We start from the raw sequence: 14,527 nt of genomic DNA on the forward strand, positions 1-14,527 counted from the left end.
ATGACATGGTACAATAAAATTTGGAAAATGCAATGCAATATTTTACATTACAATACAAAATGTGCCAACATAAAACAATATGATACAGTACAGTACAAATCAATACCATACAAGAAGACATGGTCCATGGTCTTGTCCCATTAACTGCCTTCACAATAAAATCCACCAATAAACCATTACAGTTACAGAATACTAACATGATCCAGCAGAAAAACAACTGTAAACTCTGTAGTCTTGTGTGTGTGTGTGTGTGTGTGTGTGTGTGTGTGTGTGTGTGTGTGTGTGTGTGTGTGTGTGTGTGTGTGNAGTGTAAGTGTGTGTGTGTGTGTGTGGGGGGGGGGTTATGGTGTCTTCATCTCAAAACTATTGTTCGAAATAAACACTTAACAATTAAGGATGATCTTCCTCACAAAATATGACTATGCAAATCAGGTGTTGTTACCGTGGTGTCATCAACCACTTGTTGTGTCTTCAGAGTGTGTGTCATTGTGATAAATTCAAATTTTGTCCTTGCAACACATGTGTGGCTTAAATATGAGGCAGCCCTGGCTTGTGTGAGAAAATATGTCATCTTAAAGGTTTTTTTAATTTATTTTTTATTAAGAACAAGCACCTGTCATAATGCTGCTGTTAGAAGAACAAAAAACATCTTCGAAAGGAACAATATATTTTACCCTATTAACAATTAAATGGGTATTTTTCCACCGAGGACACGGATCTCAATGAGTGCTTCAGGGCATAATGCACTTTAACAACAAAACAGGTGGACCTTAAAACAAGCCTGAAGCAAGAAACCAGAAACTCCAGTTCTCATTATGATCTTGTAATCGTTTGGCAGGAAAACTGTCCGGCGTTCTCATGCAGTTGGGCTTTTCACAACGACAGCAGAGGGAACAGGACCTCTGGGCAAAGGTAAATAGATTTTGTTTTGTTTCACACAAGCGTCGGGGGGGTGACTTTCTTTGTGTTTCTTGCTCTGCGTTTATCTGACATAAAACCTGAAAGAGCTTCCAATGCACAGCGAGTCTTTACTGGAATAATAATTCACTTTTTAGGGAATGCTCACTTTAACCGTTGTGCAATTAATCATTTATATATTACTTTTATTTTATTTTGTTTGATCAGCATCAGTTAAAATGTAAAATACAAAACATTCTCAGGAAAAGAAATCTTCACCTCAGTGGGGCTTCTGTTCTGAGCTCGTCTTTTGTTTCCACAGAAGGAAGAGCTTATTTTTAACTTCTGTGTCGTTCTGTTTTGAGATATAAACACTTTCACAGAGTTTTGAACCAACAGTGATCGGCTTCTGTGTTACTTTTGTCCAGGTGCAGCGTCACAATGTCCAAAATCCAGAAGAACGGAGGTACTGTGTGACATCTGAATGTCTTCTGTACTGATTTAGGTGTAGGCAGGTGTAACAGTGAGTCAGCGAGCTTGTTTTTACAGCCTATCAAGACTCATTTGTAAATTGCATGCCGGTGTACAGTTTGACGCTTTCTTTTAGTTCATTTTTTTAACTTGTCCTGCAACAAATCCTTTTTGTGTTTGTTTTATTATTACCTCTAACCTCCAGTATCCTGTGTAACGATATGTTAAGTATCTTAGGAGTAAAATAAGGACAAAAAGCAACCAAATGACTGTTTAACATTGGGTGTTTTCTTCTGTTCTTCAGGACGGGCAGTGTTTTATAAACCATTTACAGTTGCAACAGAAATCAGATCTGGATACTTGTACAAGTCTCCTCCCCAAAAGCGTCTGAAGCCAGAGGTGACAGATGTTGTTTAATTTTTTTTTTTTTAAAGTATTTTTCACTTTTTTGCATTTTGTTGTTTTTGCATGCAGCCATTTAAAAAAAAAAACTGTTTCTTTGGCAGAAGTCGTGGAAAAAGCGCTTCTTTGTGCTTTTTAAAATCTCTGAGCATGAATATCAGTTCCGCTACTTCAAGAACCGAGAGGAAATGGGCAGCCCGATAGGAGGCATAGACCTGACGCAGTATGTTCTCACGCAGCACACTTAAACATGATGACTCACCTTTTAACAAAACATTACCTGTGCTGATTTTTTTCTATTGTCTCCTGTTGTATTTTCAAGAGTTTATCAGTTCCCTCCACCCATTTCAGGCTAAACTAATGCATTTAAAAGAGGCCAGATGACACCAGCTGAAATCCTTCCTCTCCTTTTTTTTTGTTTTGCTTCTCATCCATCAGAATCTCCCTGCTGTACGGGAGCCCCCAGCATCACCAGAAGTGGTCATGGGTGCAGAAGACCTTTAAATGCTCCCCCTCCTGCGTGCTCTACATCAGGTCTGGGGACCGGGACTACTTCTTGGTTGGGGAGACCAGGTCAGTCTGTTTTTTTATGCCTAGATTACTTTGAGTTTCATGCATTTTTGCACCACTGTGCTGCAGAAGCCCCTCACTTGAGTCCTGATAACTGTGCCCAAGGGGGGGATTGGTTCGATCATTACAGAGCATTAAAGGAAATTTAAAAAAAAATCATCGAAAGTTGAGTTTTTTTAGAGCGTTTTCATAACAAACATATTTCTTTCAAATATGTAGTGTATAAATATAACTATTCTTATTCTTTTTCTAACACAGATTGATCTTTTTCATTGTTTGTGTTAAATTTGCTGATTCTGCCTCATGGCCCTCAGTGACTCAGTCCAATCACGTCCACAAAACACTTCCGCCTGCCCTCATCACCCTATTACTATTTTTAGAGTCTGAACAATCAAAAAATAAATCATGACACTGCTGTCACCAGTTGAACGGGCCGATAATGGATTTGCGCACACCAAATCATTGCAGAATTGTTACTGTGTCCTCTTTGTGGTTGGTTTTTGGTATTGGATTTGAAATTAAAGTGTCGAAAGCATAATTTGTCACGTCCGAAAATGGCCTTTCTAAGTGGCTCTTTTCCCTGTAGCACCGAGATAGACGACTGGTTCTCTGACCTGTACGAAGCCCTTTCAAACCGGCCACATAAACTTCTCAGTTCAGAGGTACATTTAGATTTGACATTTTGCTTAATGTTTCCAAGCATCTCTTTGGGACATCACAATTTATTTTACACTATATATTTTTTTCAATTACTTTTTATTTGCCATATCAACAATAGAGTACATTATTTATTTGATTGTCCTGTTTCTGCAGGAAATTAGCAAAGGGCAGCCAACAGCTGAGGTAAGTAAAGAGTGTGAAGTCTTTTTTTTTTCTTTTCCATCCAATTTCTGCAAACAAAATTGTTGTGTGAGGTGATATTTTCTACACTAAATAACAAGAATCTTAATGTGAAGATCAGTAAGTCTCACTGAAATACTATCAGTATGTCTAGATGAAGCTACTTGTTAGATCTGCTCACATTAGCCGTTATTTCACTCAAAATGAAACTAATTCTTCAAACTGAGGTTATTCAAGGAGCTGCTAAAATAAGTAAGATAATAATGTGTCATTAACCTTTACACGGTTGAGAAACTTGCAGAGCTTAGGACTTGCAAGGGTACCAGTCTCAAAGGCCAAAGCAGTAGTTTGTCCTTTTTATTTACTTTTTAATGCATTTATACTGTTCATTGCACTAAGCAGAAGACTAGCTTATGTTATGTTCTGCAAGAAATCTTTCCTGTTCTTACAATAGCTTATCTGCATCCACAAACTTTCATTTCCTTCTTTTTTTACGTACAATATATTTCCTGGTCTGATCTCACAGTCACCAGTCCCGTTTCTGTCCTCAGGGCATTTTGTCAGTAATTAAATTTTTGATTTTCATTTCACCCTAACAAAAAAGATTCCTGTTTTGGTTTCTTCAGGTAATTTCCAACCCTCTTAAACGGAGCAAGACGTCTGTCACTGACAGTGACAAGGTTAGTCAATGTAAATTAGGCTCCACAAAGGATTTGATGCTGTCATATCTTTTGGTGAATAGTTGCTGTACTTGTTTTGTTAAGAGGAGTCTTATAGAAATGCTCCTAAAGGAGCTTGAGTGCATCTTTGAAACAATTCATTGGTGTTAAAATGGTGGTGGTTGGGTTGGTTACCTCTGTCTAACATGATGTAGATCCAAAACGTTTTGGTTTAGGATCTGGTAATGGCAAACGCTATAAAACACAATTATATACAGCATAATTTTCATGCCTATTTTAAACTTATTTGTTAAAAAGATGTTAAAGAACTATTTAATATTGCAATATTCCTAAGAAATATTCTAATGCCCAAATGAATTGCAGCACCACAGTTTTTCTTGTTTCCTTTCTTTAATCTTGAGGATCACGACTCTTATCTCAATCAGGTTTGGTCAATCGTGGCAGTGAGGGTCAATGATTACCAAATAAAATACTGGGACAACGAGAATCAGTGTATTGTGATCAGGAAAACCACGAGCCATCATTAATTGCACTCTAAGCAGTATTTTGTAATATTGATACAACAAAGACTGATATCATGACCATTAATTTTTAATACATTGTTCAATCCTACATCAGTCAATTTGAGGGACATTTTTCAGGTAGGGAAAATGGTTGTCTTGCAACGAAAAGATCCACTGTTTGATTATTAGCTCCTCAATGCGTCAAGACAAGCCCATATTGGTCCTTATACACTTAGCATATGTGACTGTAAAGAAAATAGTGATTAAGTTAGCAAGGGCTATATATAATTGTGAACCTTTTTTAGTATTTTTGTAGTTGTCCTGGGGGAGATCACTTTCATCAGGGGTGAAAAAAAATTCACCTGGAACAACTTTGCACTGATTTGCAGGCACCCTTCCTTGTAAAGCGAGACAGCACCGTCGACTCTGCTGAAAAAAAGGAGGGGACACCTGTGCGTACACCCGTACTTTTACACTTATCCATCAAAACCCAAGTTTTTAAACATGTCAGTGCTTTTGAAGCAGTGTTGTATCATTACACCAACAGAACTATTTTAATGTGTGTGTTTCAGCAAACACCGAAGATAAGGTCGATGTCTGATCCATCCTCCTTTGTTTTGGAGTCTGACACTGAAACACCAAAGGTGCCAAATCTCTGCTGTTTGTGCACAATGCTCACTCAGACCACGAGAAGCTTTTCACAGAAACAGCATGTTGTTTTATGTTCTGATCGGCTTGCAGGAGGAAGATCATTCCAAACTCAGACGCGCATCTGAGCCTGTGAATCCAATCTATGACTATCCCAGAGCTTATTTAAAGCCAAAGGTTGGTTATTATGTTGGTTAGTTATGTCATTATGTGTTCTTTTGCTCAATGAAATATCATAAAATCCACCATTAATATGTAACTATCATTTGTAGTTTTATGGTGAGCTTATTTTTGTACTTTTGTTCATTTGTTTCCCTTTTTTGTTTTCTCAAATGGCATCAAAAGTACAAGGTTGCAGGACGAGCCTGCAGCATGGAGTCACTGTGAGTTCCTGTTTCTGTTTGTTAAACAAGAAATGTGCAGCTCTAAACTTGGATTTCACAGTAATTATTACTGTTTATTGTCTGATCTGAATGTCCATCTCTTGCAGATATGAATCAATGTCAGAATTTAAGTTTAACGAACCAACAGCAGCGTAAGTGTTCAGTTTATCTATGACGAAGTCCAGGAAAAAACCTTGTTTTCTTATATTTTTAATAAGTAATAACTTAACAACGTTTAAACTGATGCTTCCAGTGACATTGAAGTTGCAGAAATGACCAGCGGCACCCTGATGAGGTCTATCACTCAGGTCTATGACAAACTGAAGACACAAATTTCCCCTCCGCCTACGTCTCCACAAGGGACAGCTACTGAAGACAGGTGCGTCGGTTTTGGACTTTTCACCTTGTGTTTTTGTCTGATTTTTCGTGACCTGCTTAAACATGCCACAGCTAACAAATGTCTGCAGCTCAATCATTAGAGGTAAACAAGGCTTTACAGTCCTCAAATACTTAAACTAACAACAGTAAGCTTTTCTTTTTTTTTACAGCACAGAACTGTCGACAGCCCAAAGAGAAATATATCACTTCAGAACTTGTTTAGCAACTTTTGCGCCATCACTTCATCTCACGTCCAAAGTTGCACTGTAACACTCCACACAATGACAGCGCAAAAACAGACTTTGGAGTGTGTCATAAATTTACTGATAGTACAAAAGCAAAAGACACAAGAGCTTCACTTTTCTAAGTTTTATTAAGAGATAGCCTAGAACTAACCCTTTTTTAAACTTTTGAAGCACTTTTAGTAGATAACACAATTTTCCTTTAAAAATTGTTCTTGGCATAAATATTCAAGATCAGCCTGGTTGGATGAGGTGCATAAAAACTCTAGACTCTAGAGAAACTTGTGGTTCAGAACCATTCTGTAGCTGGTTTGTAGTTGGTCACTACAGGACTTTTACAAATTTTTGAAGCCAATTCTGTCTTCTCTTGGCCGTACATTTCATGTTGCCGTGTTATAAAAACAGCCTGATTTCCCGAGGACTATTAAAAAGCGTTTCACTATAAAACACCCAGCTGCCCTACGTTTTGCACACGGGCGCTTCCACTTTACTTCAAGCTCGGGTCCTTTCCCAGAGGCCTGGGAGTTTGAGGGTTCTGCTCAGTAGCTTAGGTGTTCCCAGGACTGCGCTCTCCTGGACAGAGATCTCTGAGGTTGTTCCTGGGATCTGTTGGAGCCACTCCTCCAGTTTTACAGCACCTTGTTCTCCGATGACCACTGGCACCGCTGAGGTCTTGACTTTCCAAAACAACTTCTTGTGCTTCTCTTTCTCCTTCTTCCTGATGTTACAGTCACTCGGGATAGCTACATCTATCACCACTGTCTTTGTCTGTAGCTTGTCTGTCACCACAATGTCCGGTTGGTTAGCCATCACCTGTGTGTCAGACTAGATATGGAAGTCCCACAGTATCTTAGCAATGAAATTCTCCACCACCCTTGATGGAGTCCAGAACCTTCACTCTTTAAATTCGGCACACGTGTTCCTGTGCGCTATTCCAGCCACTTGTTATGGCGTTCCATGTGTGCTTCGCCCGCCTGCAACTTGGGTCCTGTCTGGTGTAGTAGACCCTGGCCTCCTGTGCTGCCATGATTAATGCCTCTGTGCTGTCCTTCAGTTCAGCCTTCTCCAGCCCTGTTGTAGGATTTGTTGATATCCGCCACTTCTTCAGTCTGCTGGCAGTACATTCCATGCAGAGGCTTATCTTTTGCATCATAGTTCCTCTTGATTCTCCTCTTCCACACTGGGTTTCTGCCGCCTGAGACATTCACTTAGCAATTCATACTTTTAATTTCTTTTTCTTCCAGAATCTTAGTTGCTTTATCCTGCATAGTGGCTTTGATGCTCACTGGTCCTCCCCCCTGGTCAGTGGCTTCTATCTTCTCCTTTGGCCAGGTTATTATACCAGCAGGGTATCTGATGACTGGCACTGCATACGCGTTGATGACATCTGCAGAAGAATATTTCCACAGTTTCCCACCATATCCAAGAATTGTATTAATTAACTGACAATTATTCCCATTTTCTCCACAGGACTCACTGAGAGTAGTGGTCAGACCAATTTTCCACACGATGAAATGTTCTTTTGTGCCTGTGATTAAAATCGCACAAAGCTTTCCCGGCCCCATCAGCGAAGAATGATTTGTGTTTGACGATGAAGATGTCTCTCTGATGCTTGTTCCTTCGTGTGGTTCTCCCTTAAACAAAACAAAACAAAAAAAAACTTGTCTAAAATGGCCATTTGGTTGTTGGTTACCTGTGTGAGAAAGACTTCATCTACAGCTTCCATTTGAGAACGATGGCTCTGCAAATGCTTTCAGAACTTTTTCCCTCTTTGAAGCTCAGACAACATTTGATTTTCAGTCAGATCCTGTTTCTACTAAAAGGCAGGTTTTATCCAAACTGTCTGACCTTAAGCAAGACCTCAGTGTTAATCACCATACCACAGAGAGCGAGTGTTACTCGCATGTTCCAATTATTTAATGCCGTCATCTGCTGCCTGCCTGCTGCTTGTTTGCTTCACTGAGCTTGCTACGATGTCAAACTGTGTAATAATTCTTCATTTCACTCTGATGTCTGATTTGCAGCCAACTGTGGCAAACTGCTGTGTTGCCACACTAAAGAACGTTCCTTCTTCTGCGTTTGTATGTCAAAGGACTCCTCTCAGGCACGTTTCTTAATTAAAGATCCGCCAGCGTCTTTTGTAAATGTTTTCTAGGTAACATGCTGCTGGTATGAACTATTTTAAACAATCTTAAGGCATCTGATCCTTTCCTATTGGTGAAATCCAACCAGTTTTGCTTCCTGGCATCCATTCATGACTTCTTTCTGCATTTCTTGTCTCTGATCTCTGCAACAGCTGTAAACATTTGTTTTTTTTTTCATTCAAAGTGCAGATTGTAGCTAAAAATAATCACAAAGGTTTTGCCCTATTACTCACGATTCTTTACAGTCCCTTTGTGAATTCTTTTTTTACTGTCTTTGTCTGACGAGCTAATGACGTGCGCCGAGATCAGATGTCACAATCTGTCGTGCTATCTCTGGGTTGTACAGGGAAGACAAGCGACAATCTTCAGATTTCAGCAGCAGCTCCAGTGGCGCCATTTCCCCGGTGGACATACTGGAGAGACAGGTGTACTCCCCGGAAAAACAAAGCTCCACGGAGAGGTGAGAATCAAAAAAGCTACCACTTCTGGAAGCTTGTTTGACAAGTAAATAAGCTGATTGCTCCAAACCATGTGTGTCCTGAATCTAACTTGAATCTGCAGAAGCAACATGTCAGATTTAACCACCGTTCAACGGGAGCAGGACAGGCAGACTGTGAATGATAAAACCAGATGCAGCTCTCAAACAGTCACAAACAAATAACAAAAGACATCACTACAGTTGCTGTGAAGCAACATAGCACAGAAGGAATGCTGGGGCTGACCTGCCGGACCGGTTGGAGCCGTTTCTAGAAGTTCCTTCCTGTTGACAGCAGTACTATAATAGATCAGAGAGCAGAACTTCACAACTGAATGTGAGGGAGTCATAAAACCTCAATAAATGACTAAAAAACTTGTCTAAATAAAAGTAGAAGAAATAAGGACAAATGCAGATGGTGGAGACAAACATAAGTGTACATTTCTGAGCTGAGAAAAAGAATTCAAACTTTTAATTGACCTTGGCTGATGTTTTAGCACATATCTTTGATACAAACAGTATGTTTTCTGTGAATCTTAGGTGATTAAGAGTTAATGATCTTCATTTAGATCATGTGCAAAAAAGCATAAAATAAAGCACATTGGCAGCAAGAACTAATGACATATTTCCATCTTAAATTTTTGCTCATGTCTATCTGTTATCAAAATATCTCATCAACAACTAGATGAATTTTAATGAAACTTTGAGAAAGCAATCAGTGGATGTACTCATATTAGTCGATTTTACTAATAATGAGCTAAAATTTGATGTTTTCATAGCTGAGAGTCATTCATGACACAATCTGAGCGTAAGATCTCACAATATCGCACGAGAGTTTGACTAAAACGGTAACCGCTTCAGAATTTCTCAACATTAAATAATCCTGGTCTGAAACTCCTTCAAGAAATGCAAAGTCTTTAATACTTTTTTTTGTTGTTTCCTTGTTTGTTTGAAGCCTGGACCTTGTCGTGCCAGGGGAGAGGCAGTTTAAGGTGAAGCAGGCAGATCTGAAAAAAGACCTCACGCTGACAGAAGTTGATGGCAAACTAAGGTGAGTTTGGAGCCGTGCGATGGTACACCACAGCAGGAAAAGTCATTTATGTTGCTTTGATTCAGATTCCTGAGAAAGGAAATATGCAGACAATCACTGCATGCTTAATATTCATGAAAACACTCCCCTTGAGCCATTAAATCAGAGACTGTTATTTAGGAACACAAATCATTTCAGGGAAAGCTGGCCACAGCGCTGTGTGTCCATATTTGGTCTTTTTATTTATTTATTTTTGGCAGCAAAGAATAAACCAGCAGCTTAATCAGGCTTAATACTCTTCTGAGAGAGCTGTCAATTCATTAGTGGGGGATAACAGAGTCCATTCAGAAGAATTGTGTGAAAGTTTGAGCATTTATGATAGGATTAGTAATTACTGCATGGATTAATTAGTATAAATTCACACATTTGACTTCATTTCTGATGTAAAAAAAAGAAAAAACTGAAACAGGCCCAAAACAGGTCTGTTTTGTCACAGAGCACAGATTATGGAGAGAAGGGCAGAGGTCTTCGTCCAGGCTAATGGCTACCCAAACAAAGGCCCATTTTATATCGTTTTTCAGGCTCATAAAAAACACCTTTAAGAGTTTCCAAATGCAGCAAAACTAAAAAAGGCTGGGGCGTTGACTTGGAAGTGTCATTTCCTAAAAGTAGTTACTCATGCTTAACTAGAATATTATTTTATGCTTCATTAGACTCTTATTTCAGTATGTTTCTTCCTCCTCCATATTTGGTTGGCAGTTAGTTTTAAGATAAAGGTTTTTCACAATAATACTATAATAACCTAAAATATAACAGTGTTTAGTTTAAACCAGTAACTTTAGACATTTTTTATTAATATGAATGTGCAAATGAAGACATTTCTTTTAGACTTTTTTTACAGGTTTCTTTTTCTTTTTGCTCCCATTAATCATTCAGAAACTCACTGCAGCTTCTGGAGTTTCAGTGTTACTAAAATAAAGATGTCCTATATACAGCATATATCATTAGTTTATTATTTACTCATCAGTCAGATGGCCACAATTGTATCTTTCAGCAATAGTTCAGCTCTTTCGAAGTGGGGGTCCTGTGGACAGATTATGAGATATTAATATCTTACCTGTTGTAGACAGCTCTTCAGTTGATTTCATTTTGGAGAAATAATGTTTACTTCGGAACCAAATGATGAGCTAACTGCTAGTCTGAGAGGGACCAAGACCGAAGTGACTGGCTGTTATCTTAAAACAACTCCACGACAAGCTGTTATTTCGTCAATCCAGTCAGAAGCATGTCAGTTGTTCCAAACTGAAGTCGTTCAAAGAGCTACCTACAACAGGTAAGGTGTTATTTGTTCACAAAAACTTTCCACTGAACCCCACTAGTATTAATAATAGTATTAGTATTTTTGTATATCTCTAAGTGAACTATTAGAAGATTTCTTGCACTTTCTTGAGGTTATTTTAGCAAATAAGGCTGGAGCTGAACACTGTGTTTTTACAGGCTGAAAAGTAAAGATAAAAAGGTTAGAAAAAAGAAAATGATCTTTATAAAAGCTGCAACATTTCAATAGAAGTTTGTCTGGTTTATTGGAAGAATGGAAAACTGAAAAGCTGCAGAAGGAAAAAAAAAGAGTAGAGACAGTAAAGTGTTATCCACTGGCAGTCACTAAGACAATGCTAATTAGGTACTACTACTGTGCAAATTATGAGGAAAAGAGTCAAGCAGGAAGTAACGTGCATTAACATGTCTGAGTCAGAGTGTGTGTTTGTGTGTGAACAGTGTTTCTGGTTGGACGGGACAGCCGCAGTCCGTCTGCCTCTTCCACAAAGGAGACCAAATCCTGGCTCTGAACGACTTGCTCATCAGCAACATCAATGAGTTCAACATGTTTCTCAGCAAGTCGCTCAAGAAGGAGGTACATGCTTTACTCGCAGAAAGTTTGACTTGAACACATCAGGTTACAGCGCCTTGGAAAAGTCTTTCCCACGTTACAACCACAAACTTCCAAATTTTACTGGGGTTGCATGTGATAGACCAACACTAATCTTTTTACAAACAAAAATTTGAAACGTGACGTTTTTGTCCAGCCCCCTTTACTCTGATACCCCGAACTAATAGTGCAACCAACGACCTTCAGAAGTCACCTAATTAGAGTCCACCTGTGTGTAATTTAATCCATGCTGTTCTGTGAAGGCCTCAGAACATTTGTGATCAAACACCATCATGAAGACCAAGGAACACAACAGACAGGTCAGAGATGAGGTCACTGAGAAGTTTAAAGCTGAGTTAGGTTATAAAACAAGATCCCAAGCTTTGAAAATCTGATTGTTCAGCTCATAATGAGAAAATGAAAGAGCGTGGCACAGCCGCAGACCGCGACCAAAACATAACAGGCCCGACGAGGACAGCATTGATCTGAAAGCTAGCCAAAAAGCCTGTGATAACTCTGGAGGAGCTGCAGAGATCTACAGCTCAGGTGGGACAATCTGTCCACAGGATAGGTATAAGTCAGGCACTCCACAAATCTGCCCTTTATAGAAGAGTGGCAAGAAGAAAACTGCCATTGAAAGAAAAGCCATAAGAAGTCCTGTCTGCAGTTTGACACAAACCATGTAGAGACACAGCAAACATGTGGAAGGACGTCATCTGGACAGATCAGACCAGAATTTAACTTTTAGGCCTAAATACAAAAAAGCTACTTGTGGCAGAGAACAAACATTGCATATCAATTGGACACACTATGTGAAACATGGTGGTGGCAGCATCATGCTGTGGGACTCCAGCAGGGAAGCTGGTTGGAGCCAAATAGAGGCCAATTCTAGAAGTGAATCTGTTCGAGGCTGTTAAAGACCTGAGACCGGATAAAAGATTCATCTTCCAGCAGGACAGTGACCTGAAACATCCAGCCAGGTCTACAGTGGAATGGGTCAAATCAAAACATGTTCATGTGTTAGAATGCCTCAAAGTCGAGACCTAAATCCAACTGAAAACTGCTGTTCACAGACGCTCTCCATTCAATCTGACGGAGCTCGAGTAATGTTACAAAGAAGAATGGGCCAAAATTATAGATATGCACACTGGTAGAAACCCATGTATCTCCTTCCACTTTACAATTATATGGTACTACTTGCTGTTGGCCTAGCAAATAAAATCCCAGTAAAAAAACTTTAAAGCTTGTGGTTGAAAACAGGACAAAATGTGAAAAAGGTCAAGAGGCTAGGCGACTTTTTCAAGGCGCTGTATTTTCTGTTTGTACGTGTCACTGCAGCCCATCTGATAGGCTGGTCTGATTTTAGGTGATGGTGACTATCGTGCGTCAGAGTGGATGCCAGCCTCTGCATTTGCCAAACTGCCCCTGCAGCGACTGAGGGATTTCCCTGCATGCGTTAACCTCTAAAAGGGGTTTGTACCATAATGTAAACTACTGACAGTATTTTCCCGAATTGTGGTCACTTTTTATTTTATTGATCTGTCCCTCTGCCTGTACTTTGAAAATCTTTCAGTGGTTAAAATGAAGGTTTCTGTCAACAGATCGATAATTGCCAATTGTTTGGTTGTTTCGATTTCTTGCACGCTCAGCGTGATGTTGCTGTAAGATGCTCACTACCAAGCTGACTTCAGATGAAAACAAAAGGTGAACGCCTTTTTAAAATAAATGTCCTCATAGCTTTGGTGTTGTGTAATGCCAGTTTCATGATGCAAGGTCCTGACCTTGAGACAAATGTAAGAGAGGTATGGTTGCATTATATTAGCTGAGTTGTTTAAAAAAAAAAAAAAAAAAAATGGTGTAAAGATGCAGAAAAGTACCCAAGATTTCTGGTGGTTGAAGAGTCGGGTGCTATTTTTAGCAATCTGCTCGTTTCCAGACAAAGAGGAAACACCAGCAATCAAAACTGTGGTTTGAGGCACACCTGGGTTACTAACGCCTACGTCATCCCTGCCCCAGGGATGATGAATCATTCTCCTTCTCGCCTGTAATGAGCCATCGCCCAGCGTGCACAAAAAGAACCTGTTTGTTAGCATTTATTCTACCAAAAGCAAAAAAAAAAACCTGACAAATGTAGGTTTTTAACTGTAACTTGTATTATTTTTTATATCAGAAATGGCTTGTAAATAATGAGTGTTGAAGAAAGAGATTGGTATTTTATGCCATCCACCCCTCGGGGACTCGAAAGTGATGACAGAATGGTGTCACGCCAAAGGATATGTCTCGCAGGTTTGTGTTTTTAGCTCATTTGCTGAAATTCTTGTTCCGATGTTTTGCATTGTATAGCTGCTAGAATCGAATGGAGACCTAGCTCCAAAGGTCGTTCGACTCGAATCACTATAAACCAGCCAGAGTTGAAAACGCTTCTTAAATAAGTCCCCTTGCCTCCGTCTGCAGAGGTCAAGAACAAAGCTCTCGATTCCCTAACATGAAACAACAATATAATCTGACATGGGAGGAAAGGCAGTGATAGCGTTTCAAGTTTTAATGGAGTCCTAAAAACAGATTAGTCGCGTCTTCAAGGTTGGAATTCAACTGTGATGTTCAAGCTGTGCCGTATTATAAATATGTTCCATATTTATGTATCCTTTGCAAAGGGTGAAGAAAATTGTGGTTGATGTGGAAAAGTGAATCTGTATTTGACTTGTAAAATGATTATGAATAAATTTGATCATTAATGACAATTTGTCTGGTTTTAATATGTAAAGATTTTTTTTCCCCACAGGCCAGAATATGTAAATTACAGAGCATCTAAAATGGAAATGCAAGTTAAAGACATAGTGTAACATAATTTATTAAGGGCTAAAAAACAAAAAGCTTAAGGTTCTTATCAGAGCCTTAACTCTGTTTATTATTTGGCGACGGGTGATAATGTTTTTG

At 39.2% G+C, this 14,527-nt stretch overlaps 1 protein-coding gene across 2 annotated transcripts; it reads left to right on the top strand.

Annotated features, from left to right (window-relative positions):
- The first annotated feature begins 752 nt into the window (after nt 1–752).
- On the top strand, nt 753–13,757 carry LOC108246300 (pleckstrin homology domain-containing family S member 1). Of its 2 annotated transcripts, none has more exons than XM_017433768.3 (18): nt 753–912; nt 1,326–1,363; nt 1,673–1,767; nt 1,875–1,993; nt 2,209–2,343; nt 2,927–3,002; nt 3,154–3,183; nt 3,807–3,860; nt 4,753–4,815; nt 4,936–5,007; nt 5,105–5,188; nt 5,357–5,394; nt 5,502–5,546; nt 5,648–5,773; nt 8,505–8,618; nt 9,589–9,684; nt 11,440–11,575; nt 12,957–13,757. In XM_017433768.3, exons 2-18 carry the CDS (start codon nt 1,339–1,341, stop codon nt 13,026–13,028), a joined length of 1,380 nt encoding a protein of 459 aa, XP_017289257.1. In that variant the 5' UTR covers nt 753–912; nt 1,326–1,338; the 3' UTR covers nt 13,029–13,757. The 2 variants fall into 2 exon arrangements, with proteins under 2 accessions (XP_017289257.1, XP_017289266.1); XM_017433777.3 differs by having other exon boundaries at nt 811–912; nt 1,878–1,993.
- Nucleotides 13,758–14,527: the final 770 nt, after the last annotated feature.

The sequence above is a fragment of the Kryptolebias marmoratus genome, linkage group LG17 (assembly GCF_001649575.2).
Source record: "Kryptolebias marmoratus isolate JLee-2015 linkage group LG17, ASM164957v2, whole genome shotgun sequence".
NCBI lineage: Eukaryota > Metazoa > Chordata > Actinopteri > Cyprinodontiformes > Rivulidae > Kryptolebias > Kryptolebias marmoratus.

Excerpts from the sequence above, each read along its gene's own strand:
- LOC108246300 (XM_017433768.3), top strand. The coding sequence starts at position 1,339 with ATGTCCAAAATCCAGAAGAACGGAG. Across the intron at positions 3,861-4,752 it reads CTGTCACTGACAGTGACAAG|GCACCCTTCCTTGTAAAGCG; the intron begins GTTAGTCAATGT and ends ACTGATTTGCAG. Across the intron at positions 5,189-5,356 it reads GAGCTTATTTAAAGCCAAAG|TACAAGGTTGCAGGACGAGC; the intron begins GTTGGTTATTAT and ends TGGCATCAAAAG.